At 43.7% G+C, this 25,704-nt stretch overlaps 1 protein-coding gene across 1 annotated transcript in view; it reads left to right on the top strand.

Moving 5' to 3' along the window:
• LOC148823263 (uncharacterized) overlaps positions 1-25,704 on the top strand; it is a 101,686-nt gene that overhangs the window by 66,988 nt on the left and 8,994 nt on the right. The window contains exon 4 of the mRNA XM_088927396.1: positions 13,118-13,323. Within this exon, the coding sequence (XP_088783522.1) occupies positions 13,118-13,323 (206 nt within the window). The remainder of the gene's footprint in view (positions 1-13,117; positions 13,324-25,704) is intronic.

Here is a 25,704-nt window from a genome sequence, read left to right as displayed (position 1 = left end):
TAGTGTATTTATCCTCTTAAATTTGCAACAGACCGTACAATACAATACACAAGAAATTGAATTTCTGCAGTGCCTTGTCATGCAAATGTTTATTGTGGCTGTGGATGAGTTGTCGGCATCTGTCCTGTGATTTCTTTTCTGCTATTGTTCGATGCCAGGAGCTTTGGGCATATTTAAATCTGTGGCCTTCTTGGCAGCCAAGTCTTTCTCTAGATTCGCTCCTGACATGTCAATAGGATTCAGGTTTCGGCACAGGTGACTGTCAGTGCTGCACACGCGGATTCTCCCTGTCTTCAGAAATTCTGTCTCTGGCTGTGCTTCCTGTGGTGGGGCACAGAGCACATCTGTACTCCAGCTTCACTTTCTGTGCTTCCTGTTGGACTTTCTCATTGTGCTCAAGGAGAAACTGCACTTCTAGAACCCAAAGAAAGAAAATACCTGTGGGAAGAAATTGGGTGCCACACATGACAGACACATGCGACTTGGGGTCTCAGTGTAACACTGTTTTCCTTCCCCCATGCACTTCCTGGCAGCTAATTTGAGACATCTGTTTTTGAAGCTGATGTTGCCAATGCAGGGAATTTTAGCAAACTGAAACAGAAGCAGTGAGAAGGAGTCAAGACCAGTTTTCACAGTAAAACCAAGCTGATACCAATGCTGTCTTGTGACACACAGTTTAAGTACTAGTGCACTCTTTGGCTTAGATTTCGGATTGCGATAGAGCTGCTCTGGTTGCTGGGCCTCCAGTTGTATGGTAACACATTATTTTAATTGATGTAATTCCCTACATTTCCAAACTTCTTTTCACCCTGAAGGAACCCAAAAAGACCCTTTTACATACAGGAAGGACCTCGCCTCACCCGTAGATGCAGCCCCGCCTGGGTAGTACACCCCCGCGGCACAGCAGAGGGGAGAGCGAAGAACTTCTTCTCCAATTGAATTGAGGTGGAACATCTGAGGTTGTTCAAGACCCAGTTGGAAACTACATAGAAATGCCTCTGTAACAGGACACAGGGGGCATTTCTTTATGCCAAGGGTTGTGGGAGTACGCAGCAAGCTACCCAGCCGTGGACTCTTTCAGGAAGCGTCTGCATATGATCCTTGAAGCCATTAAGTAACACAAGGGCTGAATGGACCAAATAACCTCTTTTCATTTGTAATCTTCCTTGTGTTCTTATTGTTGTACGTTTTAACATAATGGGACCCTTTTGTGCAAAATGTTGATACTCACCATAGGCATCTCCTTCTCTTTTCCCTTTGCATGTCTCCAGTCCAGACGCAGATGGAAATGGGCATTTTCAATTGGTCTTTCATTTCCAGTTTCACCATTTAGCATGAATACTCTCTCCCCCTCTCTGTTTCTTTTTCTTGGAAATGGACATGTTCCACATATTTCTCAGCAGGCACAGAAATGTGCAGTGCAGCTACTTTACTGAAACCAATACCCTTGATCCCTCGATCCACATTGTAAATGTGGCATAGTTAGAGAAGATGTCTATTGATCAAATCTATTGATCTCGTCCTACAGCTTAAAACAATAGTTTCTGTGTTATTGCTGTAGAAATGAAGAGACTGGAGTAAATCTTTAACTCGCACTGGCTACTCAGTGATTGATTGCGAGTGATATCACTGTCTCAAAAAACAAAGGTTCTGGCTGTCATTATCTGGATTGAGTAACTTATCTGATTAGGGAGGTTTGTTCTATTGCAGAGTGCTGTTATTAATTTGAAAGGGATGAACAGATGAGGTTTTTCTAATATGGCTTGGTGATTTTCCTGGAGCTCCAGATTTGTCCTAAATGTGGTATCTGGCGGGCTGTGACGAGCAGGTCGGCCTCCAGATCCACAGCTGAACTCTGCTGACCGGATTGGCCTGGTACTGCCAGCGCCAGCTGCATCAGTGGTGGCACCAGAGGGCCTCTTCTTCGGCGCCGCAAGGTGAGTCAGATTAATAAACGCAGCTCTGCAGCCAATGAAGACAGGTGGCAATAATCCCAATAAGCGACACATCTGAAGCCTCTCGCACAGAAACCAATTTCTTTCGCACTTCATTTTTCAAAAGCTCATCAGGGCGAGCGGCAACAGTGCAGGGATGGTGAGGCGCTCAGATCCGTTTTTGCCCGATTGCCCTGTCAGTGAGGCCCCCCCCCTTCGCGGGGTAACTCTGTCCCCTTGCGCTCCTGAGTCGCCCCCCTCCAGGCCGCTCACGTCTGGGGGAGGGCTGAAGAGTGTGGAGAGACACAATCGCTGTCTGCTGGCACCAGGCCCAAGCGTGCAGCCTCTTCCACTATGGTCCGCAAACCATCAGCAGCAATTAAGCCCATATGCCTGAGCCTGTGTACAGTGAGCTGCCTGAGTCTGTGATAGGACTTAATGCAGCTCCCAAAACACCATTCCTCTGGGATCATTAATCCAGCGAGTCCCATGAGCGAACGAGCTTACTGAGTGTGAAGATTAGAGCACAGAAATGCTTTGTGCTCTCTGATTCAATTCAGCAAGGCGATTTTTCTCTTTCTCAAAAATTAAAGGCAAAATTAAATTTCTGAGAGATTACTATACAGGGTAAACATTTTAGTTTGTATGTTTATCTTTTAAGGGACTCTCTCATTTTGTTTTTCTATGGTAAAGCAGGACATAAAGAACGTTTATTAAAGATTAAAGGAGGAGATTCCGTCTGACTGATGGGCTTCATCAATCACCTCCCAGCTCCCACAGTGACAGAAATCTAAGGGGGTAAAGTTGCATTTGAGTCAGGGCTCAGGGCTCTAATCTTTATGGGTTAAAGTGTTTGCCAGTATGGCCTTTTGGAGCCACATCCTTATAAAATCCATTCACCTAGAAACAGGGCTCAGAACAGTCATTGCGTGTTTTACAAACAAGAAAAGTGAGATTCAAAAGCACAATGAAAATGTAGCTTATGGTCTACATAAAAATGTATTACAAAAGGAAGGAAGTAAATGAATACTGTAAATTTGTATTGCTATTAACAACTATTAACCAGCAAGGATAGGAGGATAGGTATATGCACTACCTTTATCCTAACTCAGACCGGAATGGCTCTAAGCTTCTAAACATTTAAATCTTGTAAAAGCTTTTTCAGTAGGAATTTCATTCAGCCTGTTTTTTTTTACAAATAAGCACTCTTCTTTGACATTTAGTTTTTTCGCCGTACTCTTTAACCACTTTCTAAAGTATTCTAAAGTATTTCATTAACAGAAAGCAGACTCTGGAAATGACCCCCTCCCCACTCAAAACCCCAGCATGGTGCTTTCTGTTAGTAGGAGCCCCTGCTGCAAACGCAGTAAAGAACACAACAGATCCTTCCGAGACAGCTTTACAGAGTTACATCCATCCAATTCAATTATAAATTAAATTGACTAACGAACCATAGCTCATTATGGGAATCAATTACTCAGAACTGTCTTTTGACCAAAATTGTGGAAAATAAAAAATAATGGTCATACTTCAATATTCCAGATTGTCAGGAGGTGGAAATTGAATTTCCCCTCTTCCCTGTATGATGGCACCCCCCTGCTCATCGCCGCAGACCATTATTCATGGTTACTGTTTTACTGCACAGCGATCATCTGCAGGGTCCCAGCCGCCCGTGCTGCCTGCTGCCATGTGAAGCCCTGGTGCCAGTGCTGCTGGAGGCCCAGCCCCAGGAATCTGCAGCGTGCAAGCCCCTCGCTAGGGATGTGGCTTTTCTCTCGTGCTCCTCTAGCAGCAGCCGGTGCCCAGACAGGGGGCTGTGGGTTTGGTTCAGGCCCGATTCTTGTTTCCCGAGTTGTTTTCTCTCTCTGTCGCCATCGTGCTACGCTCCGCGGCGTGTTGAGAAAGCCAGCCTTCCAGGAGCGGGGGGCGCGGTAGGTCACGGCGAGTGCCCCTGTGTGTGTCCCCTGGCCCCTGCGGTGTCGGGGGAGGCTGCAGGACTCATGCGGACCACTCGGGGGTGATGTCTTTGGGAATCCATGGGGAACAACGGGATTCATCCGACACAGCTCAACACTTTCACCACAGTATTGGCACGAGGCATGCTGCTGTAGGATGGATAGGTTAGCCTAGTGAAAAAGGAGTACAGTATTTTACATCTTTCCAGAATAATGTCTGGAATGTGAAGAATATCTTCCTGTACTTCAGACAGGAGCAGGGTAAGGTATGCATGGTGTTCTTACGGTATTAAGTGTTCAGGACTGATTATTTTTAATACGTGCGTGTGCTTGTATTACACATCAGTGCATTTGCATGCAGAGTAAAAGACAGGAGAAATATATTTCACCGTATGTTCTGGTACCTTTCAGGAATAAATCATTAGTGCAACATCTCTTTCATGTCGTCAGGATCGTGGATAGAAGGTGCAGATGCTCTTCGATTCCACAGCTTTTTTAACCCTCTTTCCAGAACTTTGTGATGACTTAGGTACTTTCCTGAGTTGCGGCAGTACGGCGGATAACTTTTTTTGTGAGCTGGAAGGGAAATTTGAGAAACATAAACACTGCATATACGCTACACAGCTGTAGGAAACGTATTTGGGTTAACTGAACACTCATTAATAATGATTGTATGAAGATAAATGGTGCCCTACATTTTGTATGTTGGACTTTAAATAATCCCAATAGGCTTTTTTTCACTTTATTGATTGATTGGAATGGTCCCTAAAGGTCATATTCATAAAACATTAGCACATCGTTAACACTTTGGTGTCCGCAAGGCTCTGATGAGGTTCTGTGGGCTCGTGTTGCTGTGCTGTGTCGGGACTTCACAGGAGGCAGAGCGCAAACTGGGGCATTTCCTATTAGCTTCATGTGCAAGTAGATGTGCTTCCCTGTGGCTTAATTATATATGTACTCTAGATTAGTTCCTTCATACATAAAATATAATAATACACATACAGCAAGGCTGCAATAAAACATATTGCAATTCGCTATATATAATTAAGAGAAAATAAATGAGAAACATTGCCATTATGTACAGAAAGCTTCTGCATGATGGAAGAGGAGAGCTGGGCCAACCACAGTGTTTAATAATACGCTTATTCTACAGATATGCATGCAGTACATTGTTGGAAAAAAATAAAAAATTAAATGCTAAAAAAATTTAACAATGTGTAAAAGTTTACAATGTCAAATTCAAAATCAAGTGCATTATGTAATTATGTATGTATTATGTATGCACTATAATTTATATATACACTATGGACACTGTGTGTATAGATATGCTCTGCTAAATATATATATACTGAAAGGCCTTAAAAATGCTACAAATGTTACTGGTGTTTCAGTTCTCATTTGTTGTGTGTTTAATGCCTCTCAATATATATAGCAGCACATATAGTTATCTGATTTGCAATCAAAGCAGCCTGTCCCTCTCGGAGGTTTAATTAGCAATGCTGCGTCCTCAAGCAGAATGATGGGGACAAAGAGGAGATAACACTGTAACTGAATACAGCAGGCCTTGAGAAGGATAGAGAAAAACAACGCAGATATGCAAAGATATCCAATGACTATGGGCCTTGGAAACCATTCTGCTATTTTTAATTACATCCAATTAGAAGAATTAATTTGTCTTGCTTCAGAAGTACATTGAAAGTATCACATTTAAAGAGTGGACACGCAGTCAATTAATTGCTTGTGTCCAGCTAAAGGCCTAGCAGGAGATATCGCCATGACAACGTGGGGTAGGCCTCTACCCACCTGTTGGAAGACAGGGGGAGTGTGAGGCTGTGGGCTCCCTCAGTAGGCCTCCTTTTGGCCTGTGGGGAATTTTGACTAATTAGAATTAGTTGTCCTTCTGTAGCCGAGCTCCTGACATAAATTGCATTCTGTAGCTTTCTGTTCCACTTGAGTTCACAGACAAAACAGCCTGTGCCATGTTTGAAATGAAGGAAGGCAATATAAAGACATTTTCCGAATGCTTCATAGTATTTAATTTCAATTGCTTGCGTTTATTTGAGCGCAGTCGGCTTCCTGCAAATGCATAAGTAGTTACAAAGGAGAAGCCAAGACAGTAAGACTAAAGTAAAAGGCACTAAAACAAGTTAAAAAGTAAGACTAGAATCTGTCTTTAATTTTATGTATTGAGGAACAAAACGGATTTTAAATCAATAATGGGTTTTGAGCCTGCATACTGAAGTTTAAATATATTTCTACTTTCTGCTCTCCCTAATAATTGTAGTCTCTGTGTGGCGTGTGCTTTGCAAAAAAATGAGAGGGAGAGAAACAGAAGATGAGATGTGAAGGGGGAAAGGTAATTACGAGAAGAAAAGACTGCAGGAGTGTACACCGATGTAAGTTTCTCGATCATGCCTTTGACAGTGAATGTGCTGGCAAGCTTCAGCTGCAGAGGGACAGTGGTTCGGGTATTGCAGATATTGTATTAACCTCAGACCCGTTCGCCTGCGTCCGTGATGAAAATCATGACAGGATACATCTGGCTGCCTGGGTCAGGAGATAACCAATTTGCACAATGGGCCTGTTAATGCAGTCCGCCAGATGACTGCGGCGCGGAGGAGTGAAGGCGCGCAGGCCGGGGCTGGGCCGCGGAGCAGATTGATGAACTGAAGGAGCTCGCAGTGCGTCAGAGCTGGGGTGCGCTGGGGGCCCTGCGCAGGTCACTCGAGTCTGCCGATTTCTCAGATCTTTCCCACCCTGGAGAGCGGCTCTCTGTCCAGTGGGAGCGCAGAGCTCTGCCGGTGTCTTTTCTGACTTGAATGGAGAGGAATTCCATCTGGTGTGGGCATTCGTTTATACCCTGTTGTGTCTTGGACAAGTTTTGTATTGGTAAAGACGTGAATGGGAGAAGGAAACAGAGGCGTGCGTGCCTGTCACACGAGAGGGAGGCCAGGCGGCAGAGTGGGATTGTGTGAGGATCACGGACAGGAGAGAAGGACTGTTGCCGCATCAAATTGTCCCGAGTCTTTTTAGATGAATGAAACAGGCTTAGAGGCCTTGTCAGCTGCCAAAGAGCCTGCTGTATGAAATGAATAGACAGCTGAATTAATACTTCAAAAAGCATAGCATTCTAGGGTGGGTAATCTTCAGAAGGGGTTTCGGCTTTTGAGAGAATTGAATTAGAATTTGCTGTTCCATATGCTTTTTTAAGAAATATGGCTGCCACAGAATATTGTTTTGTTAAAAAAATAAGCGTTTTAATTGGTTATTAAGAAGTATTCTGTAAATAGGCAAAGCGAAGCTGGTGGCAGGGGGCCAGTGTGATGGTGTGGTGACTCTTCCTAGGAATATGCAGCTTTCTAGTAATGGATGGATGTAGCCCATCTTTTTTCCCTCAGATGTAAGAGAGCTGTTGAAATAAGGCAGTTTCACACTGGTTTTCCCATCAAAATGTATTACTGCACACACTCACGTGCTGACTTAAAACTGCTTTTCCACCTTTACCCTGACTTGACACCATTATTCGACAATAAACATTTTCAAGATTAAAAAATAATGGTTAATCACTCTTTTTTTCTTTACAAGGGAAACTCAGTTGTTCATTTATTCAAACCTTGATTTAACTTGTAAAGTGATGGAGGTTTTTGTAAATTGGAATTAGCAGCAGAGACCATGATGGTGGTTCAAAGTCTAAGACTGGTGAGGTTCTCGGTGGCTGAGCGTGAAAAAGCACTTGTGCAGACTGGGGTCACATTTCAGTCCTCGTGCACAATTACAGGAATTGTTTCACTTTTAAACAGAAGCATGTCTATGTCTTTTGCTTCAGAAAACCTCACAGATTCATTCAGATGTCCACGCAGACCATGATCCTTATAGAAAACCCTCAGTACCTTTGTTCTGATGGCCTCTTCAGCTGATAAAATTGGTCATTATGTGATACTCTCAACTAAACCATTTTAGACCTTTTCAATTTGCCTGATATAAATACCAGACTACTGTACTTTCTTCCTTTTTTTTACAAAAAGAGAGGGGGAGAGAGAGAGATTCTACTCAGGTCACAATGGTTTGTCTCAATTATGTTGCTTTTCTGTCCGGTCCTTTGCGGTAATCTAATTCTCCTTGAGGGTACAGTAACCTTTTGTACTGCTTTAACCTCTGAAGAGTCGTCTTCACCCTGACAAGCCCATGGTTTAAGATGTGATGCAATCTGAAAATGACTGGATGCATGAGAAATACAGTTTGCAAGAAAATTAAATGTTAGTAAATCTTCTGTAAGCTACCAACTACCCTTGATTATTTAAGACCTTTCAATCTGACTAAGACTCTTCATGTCCATTTTTCCCATCTCACAACAGTTTAACAGTTTCTGAATAAAAACACCTCCATTGTACTGTGACACATTAGATCTTAAAACTAGATCCCTGGGAGCTCAGTTCATTGTTCAGGGACATGAGAGACTTAGTGTATGTTGCTGCTAACAAAGACATTTCTCCACATCCTGTGGCCACTCAGGAATACAACAATGAAATTCCCAGTGCCTTTAAAGCACATGTGACTGTTTTAAGAGGAATTGTAATACAGAAATTAAAACTCCCACCTTCAAGAGTCAAATGCATGACAAAAGCATTTGAAAGTGCATTATTGATGACTGAAAGCCCGACTGAAAATACATCAATGAAAGAACACACAGGGAACAGAGGACAGTTGACACTGGAGATTTATTTCATTTCACAGGTTCCAGTAAGCATTCAGTCAAAATGAACGTGTCTCTCTTTGTAGGTATGCAGGTTTCCTCACTGTCCAGATTATAATTCATACATCTGTATGCTCATTCATTGATAATACCCTTGAAAGAGTATTTTATTTTAACTGGCAGTACCTTGAAAAAGCTCCCTGTGGAGCACTGTGACAGAAAGCAGTGAAGTGCGATAAAGTCTGGTGAAATCATGGTAAAGGCACAGACAGGAAGGGTACAAGGTGGTACCCATCAATAGGCATATTTCCTTGTCACTTTACAATGCTAACCCTTCAGAAGCACAAGACCTCAAGCACAGTGCATGTGCCAGCTCCATGAAGTTCCTGGACTGCACTCACACAGGCACTGGGCGAAGAGACTTCTGCAGTGCACTTATTAAAGCACCACGAGTTATCCTGGGACAGCAACGCACTCGTCTCCCACATGCTTGTTCATGTTTTATTACACATTGATCTTCACACGACTGGGCAAGAAGCGGCACTGAATTCCAAGAGCAAAGAGCAGAAAGCACAGGGCAGGTGTATGCACACCGGAATGATATTAAGTAGTATAGCTGGGGGGTGCGAATGCCCTGTTTTGGTACAATATGTACAGACCTGCTAAAAGGTGGTTTTGGGTCTGTGATTGCGAGTGTAGAACTACCCTGTGAGCAGAAATGAGAGAGAAAGTCATCCAGTTCAGAATCCCCACCCACTGGCCCGTGCATTGATGCTGGTGTGTACAGGGATAGTGCTGTATAAGAGAGTTGAGCTGATGTTATATTTGTTGCATCTGTGCTTTCAGAGCATGGACTTAATGTCTTCGATGGTCTCCAGAGATTGTCCAGTGGGACCTCAGAAATAAAGACAGTAAAGTACTGTAACACTTTCTCGTGAAGATGTGTGATATCTACGTTCTCACACAGTGGCCTAGGTGAACATCCTCTGCCTTAGATCAACAAGTGTTTCTATACATTCTGTCATATTCTGTAGCTCTTAATATTAAGCCCCTGATATTGGTTTGTTTCTAGTTTTTTTTCTAATCATATATATTCCTCCTCCTCACTCGGCCAGCTGTCCCGTCTCCCTTACATAATAAAATTCTTCCCACACTTAGCCATGAGCATCACACAATATGAATTCCTGAGGTCCTGTTCTCAGCACTGAGTCTTAATGAACTTCTCCATGCTTTCCCTGCTGAGGGCTCCAACACAAGCCAATAACCAATTTTTCATGTTGCTTCACTTCATTTTGCAAGAAAAAGGGGAAATATGGATAACTCTAATCTCTGTGAGGCTTAAAAAATGTCTCTGGTTTCCCAGCCTTGGTAAGGCTTCAGGTCATTAAGTGTTATGAACTTTGACCTCCTCGTAAAAAAAGGTATCTACAGAAAGAAAGAGAGAGTTTCCATGAGGTGGAGGTTTATTATTTCTCGCTCAGAGAAGACAGTTATCTAGTCTGTCAGTTGCTGTCCTGTTTTTCATGAAGTTACTCAGAGGCAACTGGACTTCCCAAACTTCTGTCATGCACTGCCAAAATGCTGCTGTAATGCCACCACAGGCAGGCAAAATAGTTTCAGCCCCAGCATCCAGTATTTTTTTATGTACTGTGCTATAACAAAACATTCAAGATGAATTCAAGATGAAACTCTTTCTGGTCCCTCAGTTATCATGGCCATTTGACAAAATAAAACAGGAAAACAGTCCTTTAACAGTTCATTCAGCCACACTCACCCCCCCCCCCCTCCCCGCCTATCTAGAGATTTGGAAATTCTTAAATTAGTTTATCAAATGCCAGATTAAATATTCAAAGAGCTATATTGTCATGACTGATGAATTGCAAAGTTGCCAAAGCAGCAAAAAGTAACAAAAGATTATCATAAATGTTGGTGTTTTAGTGACACTGACGGGGCATGGATCTCTGGAATTAGAGCTCCCGAAAAGTGTCTGTTTCCTGGTTATATAGTCAGCTGACCAATCATCACTGCCAGATATGTCATGGATGTCGGAGAGGCATGCCGTGGAATGGCCAGGAGAGCAAAAAAAAGACCCCATGTGTAGCGGCAAAACAGGGTTTAACCCGGGTCAGGAGGTCAGGCGATGTCGGGTAGAAACCTATGGCCTCAGGCCATGGAGGAGAGGACCTGGTCCTAAGCTGGTCTGAAGATACCCGAACCCTCAATGCTGAGCCAGGAGGAAAAGGTGACCAGGAAATATATAGCCCCACACAAAGACACACCAGAAGGACAAGAAAAGTACAGAGAAACTAGGAGCAGGACAGAATAGGAGATGGGTCAAGATAGGTCAGCTGGTAACCTTCCTTGGGCTTCTGGGGGATGTAGTAGGTGGAAGATTGGCCTTTTTGCTCTAACTCTAACCACCCTACTGCTGAACAACACTACCATCATTTGTTTAATTTCTGGATTGATTTTGAAATAGCAATGGTGAAGGTTAGTTTCAGATCTCAGTTTCAGTTCCTCAATGGATTCACACAGTCTGCAGCACAGAGGTGTGCTTTGGGCCCAGCTTGTCTGCCGAGCCTGCCAGAGATCTCTCCCCCCCGGGGCAGCAGGGATGAGTGAGGCAGGGCAATGGTGATGAAGAGTTGAAAACTGTCAACTGGAAATACAAAGGATTAGTGGTCTTAATGGACCGCAATACCAGTATGCCCCCCTTGAAACCCCACATTTAAGAGTTAGTGTAAACACCACCTGGTGTGCTCAAAACACAAGTGTCTTTTGAGGTCACCAGTTGCCCCTACCCTGAGTGCCGACCCCGTTTCCCTAGTTCAAACAACAGCACCATGAAATCACCAGTAAACATGCTGTCAGGAAGCTCCCCTATTCCGTGTGCCTTGTTACTGCAGTTGCTCTGGGGACCTGCAGAGTGGACATGTCCTTCTCTTCCAGGGTACTGGGCCACAAGAATAGACACCCTTGCCTTGCTGATACAGTGGGGGCTTCCCCCTGTTCTGGTAAAAGGTACTGTGGTGTGGAAAGTAGCATTCAGACTGGTGTGTCTGGACAGCCTGCAGCCACATGGCCACATCCAGAAATCCAGGACCCTGGGGCGGGGGAAAACAGGAGTGAGAGGTTTGGGGGAGAAACAGAGAGGGGATCCATGCTGTCATTTCTCAGGATAAAGAATGCACAAAAGGGTGGTTCATGATGAGGTTTTGTTCTCTCACTTTGGAGGGAGCGCTGTCTGAAGGGCAGGGAAGAAGCCAGTGTGAAGTGGGCTTGTGTTTTGGTTAAGTCTGGTATCTGGCCGTTTTTAGCAGCCAGTAGGCAGGGTGTGATTTAGATAAGATAAGAGTGAAGTGGAATAGCTGTCCTGTAGTTACACTGAGTTAATTCAACATTTAAAGCAGCGCAAAACCACACTGAGCTGAGTATGTAAGACATTAAGAGCTCAAATCATTATTGGCAGCCCTGCATTCAAAAGGAATGTTCTATGTGAGCTGGCACGGCTTTCCCCACAAATTAATTAGAACTACTCATGAAATAAAAAGAGGCGAAAGTTCAGAATCTGGTTGGAATAAAACGTTTAATTCTTCAGCTCCCACTGACATCACCCTTACTTGCGGCGGAGCAGGCACAGACAGCGATGGCTAAGTAATGAAGATGGATGCATCCTGTTATCATGCAGCCATTTACTGAGGCTTGATGTAACCTTAAACATCGCAGATAGCTCGATGGCACTTGCCACAAAGAATCTAATTAATGAACAGCAGCCTGAAAGAAAACGAGCAGTGTGCATTTGCAGATGAATCCTGGGCACCAATTATACGCTGTTCAAATATCACGCAGAAGCTGTTTGGTTTCCCTGATGGAGAGCACAGGAGCGGTGCTCTGAGAGTTTTCACAGGAGGTTTTCTTAGTTTTTCTTTCCCCTCCTGTGCAGCGTCATTCTGAGTCAAGGTGCACAGCAATGTGAGTCGGGAGGACCTGCAGCATGCTCATCCGAAATGTGTCTGTTAAATGTGAGATTTGACCGACTCCTGTTTGCGGTGAATGTGGACTCCTTGCTCGTCCCTCAAAAATTGTTATGTCTCTGAATGTCAGGCATCTCATTTAACCACATCCAAAGATGGGCTCATTCTTCCCTCCTTTTAAGCCACAGCTGCTGAACTCGGTAGAGGGTGTACAACACCACCTACAGCATGAAGAAACACATTTCCCTCAGGTTCAGACACAACTAAAAACAATTTTTACAGCTCATCTCGGTAGCAGGAAGTACGACATTAGTCAGCCCAGATCGTGATTTCTAAAAAAGACACGATTAGAGATTATTCCAACACAGGGTGAGTCTGGACAGACCCAAATGGACCAGGCTGGTCCACAGCACGGGCTCGCGGTGGTGCTTGGTGTGCTGTCGCCCGATGGGTCTAGCTGAGCCTTTCCTTTCCGCTGACCGCTCTCCAGCGCGGTGTCTGGAAACCCTCAACCGGTGCCGAAGGATGCTCAGGCAGCGCTGTGTGTGCTTCTCCCGACAGTATGAGCTGCGGAGGTCCTCGGCGTGGAGGCGGGTGGCGTGCCAGTGGCAGGCCTGGCTGGTTTCCGCAGCCGTCCTCGCCCTGCTGGCCCTGGTGCCCTTCGTGGTGTTCCGGATGATGACAGCGTTCCAGGACCCCCCTCCCCACTCCGTATTCAAGGCGGCGGCAATCTGTTTCGGGCTGCTTGCAGAGACGCTCCTAATTAAGTGAGTATTGTCAGGTGTCTTGTACTCAATTAACTCTTTTACTGCTAAAACACCTGGAAGGCACCCAGGGGAGCCCTTCAACCTGTTGGAGAAAGGAGGCTCCAGAAATTAATTTAGGAGTCGTTACTTCGGTGTTACTAGGGGCTTGCACGTCTGCACTTGTCTAATTGCAGCGACTTCATTAAGCATCTGACCCTGTTCAGAGTCGGGGGAAAGGGACCTGCTCCATTGTCACAGCTGTAAGTGTGGGACACTCACGGTACCTGTGATGGCCAGATGTTAAAAAGGTGTGTGTGTGTGTTTTCTTAAGCCTATTCCCTACTGCCAGACTGCAGAAAACACCCCTCAACCCCTTCAGAAGTTAATGAAGGGAAAACAAATTGATGATGAGGGATAATAGCAATATGAGAAAAGTGGAGCTTTGACACTCTCTGGCACCATATGGCTCTGCAATTTGTCTGAGTATTTGTTTATATAGGAATCTGCACTCTCCAGTCTTCAGAGGGGCTTGATTAAGCTGAATTTGATTTTTTAAATCATTTTTAAACATTTCACCCCAGTGCAGTCTGAGACAACCCCCCCCCGACACACACAAATACACACACGAACACACACATAAGCAAGCACACAGATACGCACCCTATTCTTCTGTCTGCTGTTCCTTCGCAAATTATTTGGGATGAAATAATGAAAACACCATGGGCAATATTAAAAACTCTTCACTCTCATTTATCCTAAGAAATGAAACCCAGTTTGAATCAATTACAGCCTGCGTCCCGTCTGCTTCGGCAATGTTTGTGTTGATCAAGGAGTCCCATTAAAGCAGTGACAGTGGGGACTGCGATGTGATTTCTGTGTGTCTCTTAAAACCTCTTTGCTTATTAAGGGCTCAGTAGCAATCAGCGAGCTACTCGAAGATAAGTGCACATGAAGAGAATTATTTTTGATTTTAAACACTCAGTGGCTGGAGCTTATACATCATCCTGTTTACTATTTTTCCAGTCCCCACCCTCCGCCTGCAGGAGCTGTGCGGGTTCTGTTTATAGTCAATCCAGGCCAGTCGAACGTTCTGATACATTACACAAACAGATGTGGTAAATGTATTATATAAAAGGAGCCTGTTTTTGATTGAAAGAGGTGTGCACAGTATTGGCATAATCAATCATGAGTAAAATTAAATGCTCTATTGATTTTTTTTCCCGTTTTGCCCACTGAAGTAATTTAATGTCTGTCACTTTTGAGCATACTTAATTTTTATTTTTAAATTGATAATACAGGCTAATTAAATGGATGTTAACGTAATAGAACACAAAGGCACTTATGCTCAATGAAATGTTTTGAAGGGGACAAAGCACAGACCCACACACAAGAAACACACTGATTGTCTGGTGGTCTTTTAAAATAAAACCTCCACTTCAATCTTCTCTTCAAACAATCCAGCTCTGAAACTGGTGAACTGCAGATCTCCTGATCCTTCTTTTAGATATTCCATTTTTAATTTTTGCAACCTGCCTATCAAGATTTTCCAACAGCCAGCATTTCTCTGATTGAAAATGTGCTAATTAGTTTATTAATGTGTTTATTAGAAACACTATTTAAAGCACTGAGCACAGCTTTTTGTGCAAATAAACTATCCGTCATATTAAAATGTCGTTTATTGGTTTATTTTTAATTTTAATCTTTTTGAAGTTGAAAGACTTAAAATTCTGTAGCCTAGGAAAAAACCAGCTAAGCTGGACTTACTCTGGGACATGCTGCATAGCTTTCATATGGATGTGAAAACATAATTCTTATAGTGACACATTGACAGGTGATGAACAGTTGCTTTTTTCCTCAAGACCATATAATCTCAGGGTTTCTCTCGAGGGTGACTTCCAAAATGCCCAGCACTGCTGTCAGGGGACAAGCAGATGTGATCGGCTAGCGGTGGAAGACTTGGGTGGGGTGAGGAGAAATTGCAGACCTGCATTTACAGTACAAATGACATTTACTTGCTAACATTATTCTTTTCCCACTTCAACAAAAACCGTGGCTCTAAAATTAAAAAGGAATGTTGCCCGTGCATTTCTTCCTGGGAAAGAGCATGAAATCGATGAAGTCTGTCCCTTGCAGAGGCAGCTCTGCACACTCAGCTCAGCCTGGGCCTCTCCCCTCCCCAGGCTCCCCGCCTCTCGGGGCTGCGCTGCTAAGCTCCACACACCTGGGGAGGAGGGGAGGGGAGGGGGCCTTGGGCGGGCCGCTGCCGGAGTCGGCAGCCATGCCTGGCTTGGCACCTAATGAACAGAATGTGCTAATAATGCACAAAAAAGTCTGAAAATTAAAAAACGCATAATATGCAATTAAATGCATCAGTACCTTACTTAAGTTGGTCGTTGTTCATTTCTGTGCATAATAATGACTCAATCTGGCTGTTTGCAAAGCCACAGAAAAGCACATTTAGTTTCAAAACCCAGAATTTAGATTCTGTTCTGGCAGCAGCGGGTGTTGAAACGACGGTCCTACAAAATCAAAAGTTGTATTTTTGCTTGATTTTGAATGTTGGAATTATATTATATATGTTTAGAAAACACAGAAACTGTAATGTCTCCGGCTTGCCTTGAGAGACCACTTGTCCTTTTGTCATCAGCATACCTGTGCAGACCTTAAGTATCTGTTTAACTGATCCCAGAGGGCAGATCTATCTCTGGCAGACACTTCTTTCAATACTTATCAGCAGATAGCTGGGAGGCAATGTGAATACAGCTGAACTCCCTCCAGTGCCTTAGGATGAGTGGAAGAATGTATCTGGCTGGAGCCTGACAGGTGACTTGAATGGTTTTATTGTGCAATGAAGACTGAAGCTGGGAGTTTTAAGAATGGTCACAGCTCTGCTTGTTGTTGCACAACTCCTGTGTGTTGTGTCCTCCTCTGTGACTGTGCAAGTGACATGGTCAACCACAGGCAAGTCTGCCACTGTGTGAGCTGAGCAGCAGTGTTAAAGGTATTCGGCAATCGGTGTTAAACCAGAGCCGTCTTCCATCATGTATAGAAAGTTAGAGCATCTGGAAAAGAACCCAGATGCTCTAACATCCCAACTGTGTGTTTAGAAAAATATAAGAGGGGTTAAAAATGAGAGGCTGTGGTAGCTCACACTCTCACTGCAATGTAGTGTCTAAATCTTTTTGAATTCCCTTTACTTCGTCTGCAGGATTTGCAGTATTTCCCCCGATTGTGTGTCATCTTCAAATCCCTCAAGTGTAGTAGCTGTACCAGAGTCAAGGTCAGTGATGTAGATCAGGAAGAGTGAAAGTCCTAATACAGATCTAGATACAGATGTACTGCAGCAATACTGCTTTGCCTAACCCATGCTCACAACACTGAAATTTCATCTGAAGCTCTGCATGCTCTATATTAATGTTTTTCAGTCCATTCTTTGAAATCTATAATAAATCCCATACACAGTAGGTTTTGTGTTTTTCTTTTTTGATCCATCATTTTATCATTATTATTACCTCCTCATTTTTAATGCTTTTGGAAGTAAGCAATGCCCCATTCAAACAGTAGAAATGAGAGCTCATGTTTTTTAACGGTCCATTCAATAATTTGATGAATTGATCCATTGACGAGTTGATTGATTGAGTAGAGAAAAACACTCGTATGCCATCCATTCGATTACAATTACTGTGCAAAAAAACCCAGTCACCTTCAAGTGGGAAACCAGGGCTACTGTACGTGACCACATCCAACAACAGTACTGAGCCCACTGGTTTGTGACTCTCGGATCGCTCACATGTTGTTCTCATTGCCTCACCACAGTAAGACCCTTACAGGTAACCAAGGGTTTAAGATGAGCTCAGTTCGGGCTGTTTGGTTTAGGGGATTTCTCTGAGAGAAAGGTTTTGGTTCTAGACAAATCTTGTCCATATCATGTTTGAATGGTACCCAGTCCAGGGTTATGTCCTCCCTTGTATCCTGTGATGGACTGGTGTCCTCTCCAGGGTGTGGTCCTGTATTGTGCCCTGTGATGGACTGGTGTCCTTTCCAGGGTGTGGTCCTGTATTGTGTCCTGTGATGGACTGGTGTCCTGTCCAGGGTGTGGTCCTATATTGTGTCCTGTGATGGACTGGTGTCCTGTCCAGGGTGTGGTCCTGTATTGTGCCCTGTGATGGACTGGTGTCCTGTCCAGGGTTCTGTCCTGCCTTGTGATGAACTGCAAGAGACAGACAAATACGTTTTTTGAACCATTGCTGAGTTTTGAGGCTTGGCTCCATGGCAGAAGGGCACAGCAGAGTCACACACCACACGTGAGGCAGAGTGCACCTGTGCCTGCTCCTCATGGCCAGGCAGCGTCTCCTGTAGAGGTTGGGCTGGACCGCATGAGCTTGAGTCTGCAACAGTAAATCAGCTGGTCTGCAGGGGCTGTCGTTGGGAGAAGATGGCTGTGGTAGATGAGGAATGCCCATTAGTCTGGTGATAAGTCAGACATATTTACTGTCATTCACTTCATACTTCAAGCAGCTGAGACAACCTTACTCATCCCAAAGGCCTGTAGAAAGGCACTGCTATCTAATCTCAAACGCAGGTCTGGAAAAGAAATGAGCTGCTAACATGAAATATAAAGACCATAGACAGAGTATTCAGGCTGACGTAACTTTCCCATTAAGAGTTTAGCAGAAAGCGTAGTAATGTACTTGTTTAATGGTAATTACTTTACATCTGTTGATTCTCAGCAGACAGCATCTGTGACAGAGTTGAGCACCAAGCCCCTTCAGCTTTGCAAGTGGCCACTGGTGTTTTTCTGTCATAAGGAAGGTTACAAACAGGAAGCCATTCGGCCCACTTGGGCCATTTCCATCAGTGCTATAAAGTGTATTTTCATGAGTGAAAACGGAAGGATTTGGCTGCAGCCAACAGGATAAAGGGTCAGCAAAAACGTGAAAGTCGTGCTTTTGTGTCTCTCACACTCGCACAGTCCCTCTTTGAGCCCTTGGCTTCCCTGGGGACGACAGAATGCTCTCAGACAGGGAAGGACGGGATCCTGGGAGTGATCTGAGAAACCTCTCCTCCAAAACCAAAGGTGACTTTTTGAAATTTGCTTCTGAGGACTTTTTTTTAGAACTGCAGTAAAGGAAGCCTCTGCAGAGAGCTGTCCATCTTCCAAGCCACCCTCGGTTTTGATTAAACCTTTTCCAGCAAGCTTCTTAGCGAACTTGCTCCTCCGGTCAGAATGCTCTGCTTCCTGGCACTGACTGCAGACTCTTACAGGTACAGAGCTGCCTGAACTGTTCCATTGACATTGGAACCCTACAGTATACCCCTGGAGAGCATGTGGTCTTCTGATAGAAGACACTAAGACTCTTTTCCTGTGGATTGCTGTGGATCAATGTATTTCCTCTGGACTGATGTGTGCATGTGGAAAAACAGGCTTCCTTTCTGTCTCGTTCCAGCAGCATCCCACCAGGGGAATGGAGAGTTTGGTGTTTGAAAATGCTGCAGAAGAGAAAGACTCTCTCCCAACAATTTCAATTAAATTGAAAAGCAAAACAAAAGCTTGCTTTTCTTTTTATAATCCTTCATTTTTTGCTTTTCTTCATTTTATTTGAGTGTTTTTCAGTTTTAATATAACTAATTGGAATAACGCCTGAGGTACTTTAAATCATTAGTAAATGAACAGTCTGTTTTTATTAGCATCCAACTTGTAAATAATGCATTAAATGCCTGGCCTAAACATTATCAACTCTGCGCTGTATTCATAATGAAAAAAATATGTTGTTCGACTTCTCTACTGAAGTAATTCTAACAGATTCAATGTGACAGATGATATTTGTGGAAATGGTGATACAATTATAAATCACCTGGAGCAGTTTTCCATGCTAACAATGGAAATTAAAATTTTATAACATGTACTGTGTTTCTTCCTTGCCTGCCCCCCTTTGTTAAAGTTGCTCAAAAGTGCCACAAAGAAAAGAAGACTGTTTGTATTCAAAGCATTACGGTTCACAGGTTTCCCCATTAAACCAGTCTGAGAGGAATGTGAAACACGTACATCTAATTAATATAGTGGCTGTGCTGGTAATTTGCAAACGTGCTATTATGCTGTTATTCAAAACCTTTATTCTCCGTGGTAATGAGCTGTAATTTTATGGTAGGAAATTGGTTTATGTTTAAACAACACATTAAATAGCAAGAGAGGCCCCCGCTAGGCCTGACTTAAGGGGACTCTTGCTGTTTTGGGTACAGAGAACGAGGGTCTGAGAGTAACTGTTGGACTGGTCCAGGACAGATAGAATTGCTGCTCATGTCCCAGCGAGAATCTGCAGGCTCAATCTCTTATCTGTGCAGAGACATAGTGGGTCTACTATCAACTGTTTTTAAAGGGTCGTTTCTTCCCAATTAAAAGCTTCCTTGGCAAAGGTGTCATTTCTTCTTATCTAAAAAGGTTTATGTAAAAGGCAGAACTCCCTCAAGACTCTCATACTGCAGTGTTGTGGCTAGCTGGCTCTCAGAAATGGGGATTTTCTGCACAAGTTATTTGTCCTGGTTGTGTTCAAGAGCAGGATGTGCCAAGATAATGTGAGTTTAAAGCACACACAAGGCAGTTTTGTTAGCTTCAACAAATTTTTGCACAAAAAGCACAAGGTTCATCACGTGGCCAAAGATTATTTTTTAAATGCATTCGTTCAAAAAGAAAGAGACTGATTCACAGAAGCTCTTAATGTATTTCCCAATGACCTGTAGTTCTCTTCACGTGCCAAGGTGAAGTCGAAACTGAAATGTAGAGCTGCTGCGTGTCTGCCCTGTGATGGACTGGTGTCCCATCCAGTGTGTATCCTGCCTCGCACCCTTTGCTTAGCGGGATGCACTCCGGCTCCCCAAGAAACCTTTTTGAATACAGCAGTTAGAACATTTGTGCATGAATCGCAAGGGCCTGACACTTTAAACTCACTGAGGGACAATCTGTGTGTCTGTCTCCCCATGAAAAACATCTAGTAGCTTCACCACAGAGGTGAGTGTCCAGAAGAGCTGTCTGTCCCAGAGCTGAGGTGTGACTGTATCTGGAGAGGGACATCATGTGGACTGAAGGCTGTGTTCTTCCTTAATTACTTGGTTCAAGCTTGCTGTTATTAAAAGTGCTTTTGAGTAACAGTATCTAGGAAACCAAGGACTTATATGCTTATTTAAAGTGAATTATGGTACTGAACAATATCTGCAATGGAGGCAAGATGAATCTGGCCTGTGTCATATTAGTTTCTGCTGCGATAGTGGGGCTGAGCTTGCTGTCATGTACTCGTGATCCCGATATTACGGAGAAGGCAGACCCTGACTGTAACTGGTGAAAACCACACTCTGGTCCCCAGTCACTATGCTTTCTTTAGAATTATTTCAATTACTTATTAAAAATACACCACCTGACCCTTTACCATCGGTGTCAGGAAAATAGACCTCTTTCAAATCGCAGAAAAGAAGTAGCAAAGTCCACCATACTGCTATACTGCTTATTCTCCCATCTAGCTAAATGTCCTGTTCAAGTAAATTTCTGAGGCACAGAAAACTAAAGGGTGAAGAAATATCTTTGACTTCTCTTGTGAGGCTATTTAATTAAGATGCCTGTATAATTCACTCAGTAAAGTATAATGTCACAAGGCACAGGCGATGTACCTACTGTATCAAGAAATCAGGTTGGGTTTAAAGAAAAGAAAAAAGGAATCGTTCAGCACGTCATTCCAAACTTGTTGGTCTATTTTGTCGGAGTGGAGACTGGTTCCCGGATGAAGGCAGGGCTTTCTCCCGATCCGTAAGCATATGGAACTAGCGATCCAGAGACTCCAGCAGTGTCGAGACTGGAGGTGTCTGTAGCGGACACTGTACCAGTGACTGTAGCTTGCTCAACAGCCATTGGTTGTTGTTGTCGGTATCAGGCAGCAGTGGAGCTGGAAACTCCATCACCGGAAGGTCTGTCTCCTTGCCTTCGGAGTTCAACAGCCTCGGCATGTCCTCCGATTGCTCTTGCCAGCACTCAGCGCATTCACATCCTGATCCGCTGTGCGAGACCAGCGACTCCCTCCCACCGCTCTCTGCAGAGGGTTTCACCCGGCTAGACCAGAGGCCAATTGCAAGGCAGGTCTCTAGTGTTTTATAGAACTAACAACAGCTGATCGGGAGATTGTGACATTCTATACTATGGACGTACTTTCTCTCACTTTAGGTGAAGCCAAAACCCCCTAAGATTTCTTGCTCATTATTGAGAGTCAAGATATATTTAAGCTTGGCAAGATAGCCCATGTGTGTGTGAACAATAGCCTAGTGTCGCAGGCAGAAGTGGCTTTTGATACATTATACCTCAGGCAGATTCAATGCAAACCACTAGCAAATGACTGTGGTGCGTTTGCATAACGTATTCCTCCTCTTGTTGATTACAATGGAGTCTTTTATCTCCCGCCCAAAAACATCGATGCCAGTGAGCTCTGCCTCTGCTGCAGCGCTGCGGGAGAAGAAGGGGTGTTTCTGCACGGCGGTCCTCAGCGGGCTGAGGGGCCCTAGGGTGCAGGGGTGCGAGGTGCCTGAGCACGATGGCCCCTGGCACGCCGGCGCCCCGCCGCCCCTGTCACAGCACGTCTCAGTCAGACTGCACCCCGAGGAGCAGCTGCACACCAGCTCTGAGACTACATGACATCCTAACCTTTGAAAACTGCTCCCAGACAGCATTTTAAAAACACCCAAATCCTTCCTGACCTTTTGCTGTTGTTTTTCTGTTGTTTTGTTTTATTTATTTTAATTGACACTACAAAAATAAGTTGTTCTTCTCTGCAGCCTGTAGCTGCAGATAAATAGAGAGCTTCAGTTTGGTACCCAGCAGGTTCCAAAGTCCAGAAGATCCCCATTTATTCTTCTAGCATTTGCTTGCTGCACAAGTTGATTCTTGTTTTTATAATGTTTTATAGGAAACATTACAAACAAGATGAGGTCATTCAGGCCATCTAGACATTTGGTAGTTAGTAGTTAATTGATCCCATGATCTCATCCAGCTTTAACAACATGGCTGGGTATCTTGTTCCAGACTCCCACAACCCTTATCCCTTATTTCTACATTCACTGTAGTTCTATCAATTAATAATGAATGTTCTTAGGTGTGCATTTTAGCATCTCCATACACATTTATAGCAGCATACTTTAAAGTTGCTTTTTAATCAAAGACAGCACTGGGGGACTAATGACACCCAAGTGCTGTAACAACATAAACAACGTGCTTTCATCTTCCTTTATCTCCGTCGCAGCCTGCATATATAGATGAGACTCTATAGAAAGGGATCTGTGTTGTTCTCTTTATTTGTGTTTGATCCTTTGTTTCTGCCAGCCCTTGATCAACACTGCGAGGGTTAATGTTACTCTCCATCTGCCCAAGCCCTGCCATGAGCGTTATTGCTGCTGTTTGTCTGCACACTATAGCCATAGGCCTTACCTGTGAGGGTGCTGGTCTCTTCCCCCAGGCTGCACCCATGGAGGCCATTAGCTGTGCCATGAAGGGTAACCAGCAGTTCTACTGGTGACAAGACATTCACAGCTTCAAAGATCTCTCAGAGTCAGGGAATCCGTGGATCAAGAGAGATCTTTAAAAATATTTTTTGTTAACAAGCACCTCATGCTATTTTAGATTTTCTCTTTCAAGTAAGTGTATTTCCACTTTCATATTCAGTGGATTTATTAATTTAACCAATGCATAAAAACAGTTCATCTTTTGCATCTCTACCGTTACCTGCAGCTGCAGACAGCGAGCCTCAGCTGCTTATACGCAGGCTGAAATCTGAGAAGGTTCCTTGCATTCTTCAACAGACAGGGATTGTCCAAACACTTCTGGTGCCTGGATCATTTTAATTTTCTGCATTCGAGAGTTCCGCTTGCAGTCATAGGTTTATTTCATTTCCTTATGCAGCGTGCAAAAAGACATTGTTTTTTAGATCAACGTGCATGTATATTTCTGCAATATTGTTTCACATGGGTAAAAGTATTAAATTTTGTTTAAGGAAATGTTTTTTTGGTCAAATGCATGCTCAGCCTTCAAAACCAACAACAAAGAGTAAGATGTGAAAAACCAAGCTGTGAGCTCAGCTGACTCAGGTTTTATAGGTGTCTCTTTCTCTGTGTGTGTTGTACCAGCGAGTCAGGCAGAACTGGAGCAGTCGAAGGCGACCCTCCACTCCTCTCCAACTGCCCATTCTGGATTAACATAAAAGTGATTAGGAGGTAGTGACCCTCTGTGATGAACAGACTGTGCTGGATTTATGAATTTGTCCATGAAAATTATCATCTGGTTTGCTCCGCAACAGGCTTTCTGTATTCATTTAAACATGTTAAGAACCACCTGTCTGTAGCTGCTGATCCATTTGTTTTTCTACCGTAGCCTCAGCAGTAAAATGACTGTTTATAACACAGTAGCCTTGTTGTGTGATTTGTGTGTCTTTCTGGTTAGAGTTTAAATTCATTTTGTTCCGGCTGTAGTCAGTTTACAGTTTGCAGTGGTGGTGTTGCGCACGCTGCCTCCTATCTGGGAATACTTGGTTACCCTTTAGATGTAGTTAGATTGAGCAGATCGGCGTAGCTTCCCCCACCTGCCTTTCAAGCATCGCTGCCTTGATTTCCAACTAACTGTGACGAGTGCAGCTCTTCTCCACTGGAGTTTGGTTTCGGTACCACTCAGCACTGCTTCTGCCAAAGACCAGGTCTCCTGCCACAGGAGAATTTAACAGTATCCTGGTTTCTAAGGGTTGATTTGGCAACATTGAGCCCTCTTTCACTCATCCATCCATTTTCTAACCATTTTATCCGATTCAGGTTTGCAGGCGACCCAGAGCCAGAGCCTGACCTGGCAAGTAGTGGACACAAGGCAAGGTACACCCTGGACAGGGCGCCAGTCCACCACAGGGCACACACAGACACAAACACACAGACACAACACACACACACACACACACACACACACACACACACACTCACACCCACACCAGGGCTGATTTTCACAGACGCCAATTAACGTGCCAGTATGTTTTTGGACTGTGGGAAGAAACAGAAGCACACTCCATGCAGACAGCACCGCAGGTCGAGAATTCAGCCCAGGGCCACAGTGCCGCAAGGCACCATTGCTAACCACTGTGCCACCATGCCACCCATGACTGTCACAAAAATACACATACCTGGACACATACCTTCTTGCTGGCCAGCCACTAACATTCTGTGTACTCTTATATGTATGCAAACAATTACTATAAGGTAATAACATTTATTTATGATTTCTCTGCGATGCCTTAAAGGTATGCCCCATCCACTGCCCCATACTTATTTTCAATCATGGATATCTCATAGAGAAGCAGGCTGAAATTTTTTTAGCTGCATATTCCTTAGAGTGAATGCACAGTCACTGCACAACTTTGGTGTTTATGCATTTGGTTCCTATCACAAAGTAATTCTGTGTGGAGAGAAACCAATTGTTTTACTTCATCATATATCGAAAGACAGTTCAAGGAAACGATGAGCATGATTTGTTACAAGTTTCCATTAAAGAAAAACAGGATATATATATATATCTATCTGTATAGGAGTAATGAGCTTATTAGTGCAATGACAGGAGGTAAGGCAGGAGTCAAGACAAAAGAAAATCAGTTTGATAGGAATAAATGTCCAAAGAAGGCAGCACTGCAGCACTGTGTTTTACACTGAAACTGGTCTAATTTTCAGCTAACTTTCAGCTAGACTACTGTCTTGCTGCAGGTCCGTTTCTACTGCCGGTCGTGAGGCCGGTCGTCAGTATCCAGCTCCTTCTGAATGCCTTGTGACCAAACTTCCTCTCCCCTGTCATGAGCAGAACTGTGGCAGCCCTGCTCGAAACAAGTATACGCTGTGAATTTTTATATATCCCTGCCTCGAGGTTAGAAACTCTCATTACGCTGCGTGAGATTTATTAAAATAGATTATGGAAATGTTAATTAAGTCATTAATTACATTATTTAAGTAGCATTGACAGATAAGGCTATGTGTATGAGGAAAAGTTCAAGCTCTCTGTGTGGTTAAATGGAAATAATTGGTGACAGTGAAATGCAGTATAAACCACAGGCAGTAATGAAGACAGAAACTTCATGAAGGATTTTTAAGTGTTTGCTCTCTGGTCTATATTGCATCTCTCCAGACCTTGTGTGACTTGTCTTAAGTGGATGGAGACTGGTTTCCGTCCAAATACTGAAAACATTACTTGTACCAGGAAGTAACAAATAAATCAGAGATATGAGTTCAGTATTGTACAGATTTTTCAGGAGTTAAAGCCAACACTCAGAAGTATTTCAGTTTCTTTATAAAATCTTGAACTGGAAAAATAACATTTCCTCATGAATATTGGTTAACATACAGGCCCTC

The sequence above is a fragment of the Atractosteus spatula genome, chromosome 11, assembly GCF_055471065.1.
Source record: "Atractosteus spatula isolate fAtrSpa1 chromosome 11, fAtrSpa1.hap1, whole genome shotgun sequence".
Lineage (NCBI taxonomy): Eukaryota > Metazoa > Chordata > Actinopteri > Semionotiformes > Lepisosteidae > Atractosteus > Atractosteus spatula.
This window is presented reverse-complemented; position numbering and strand designations above follow the sequence as displayed.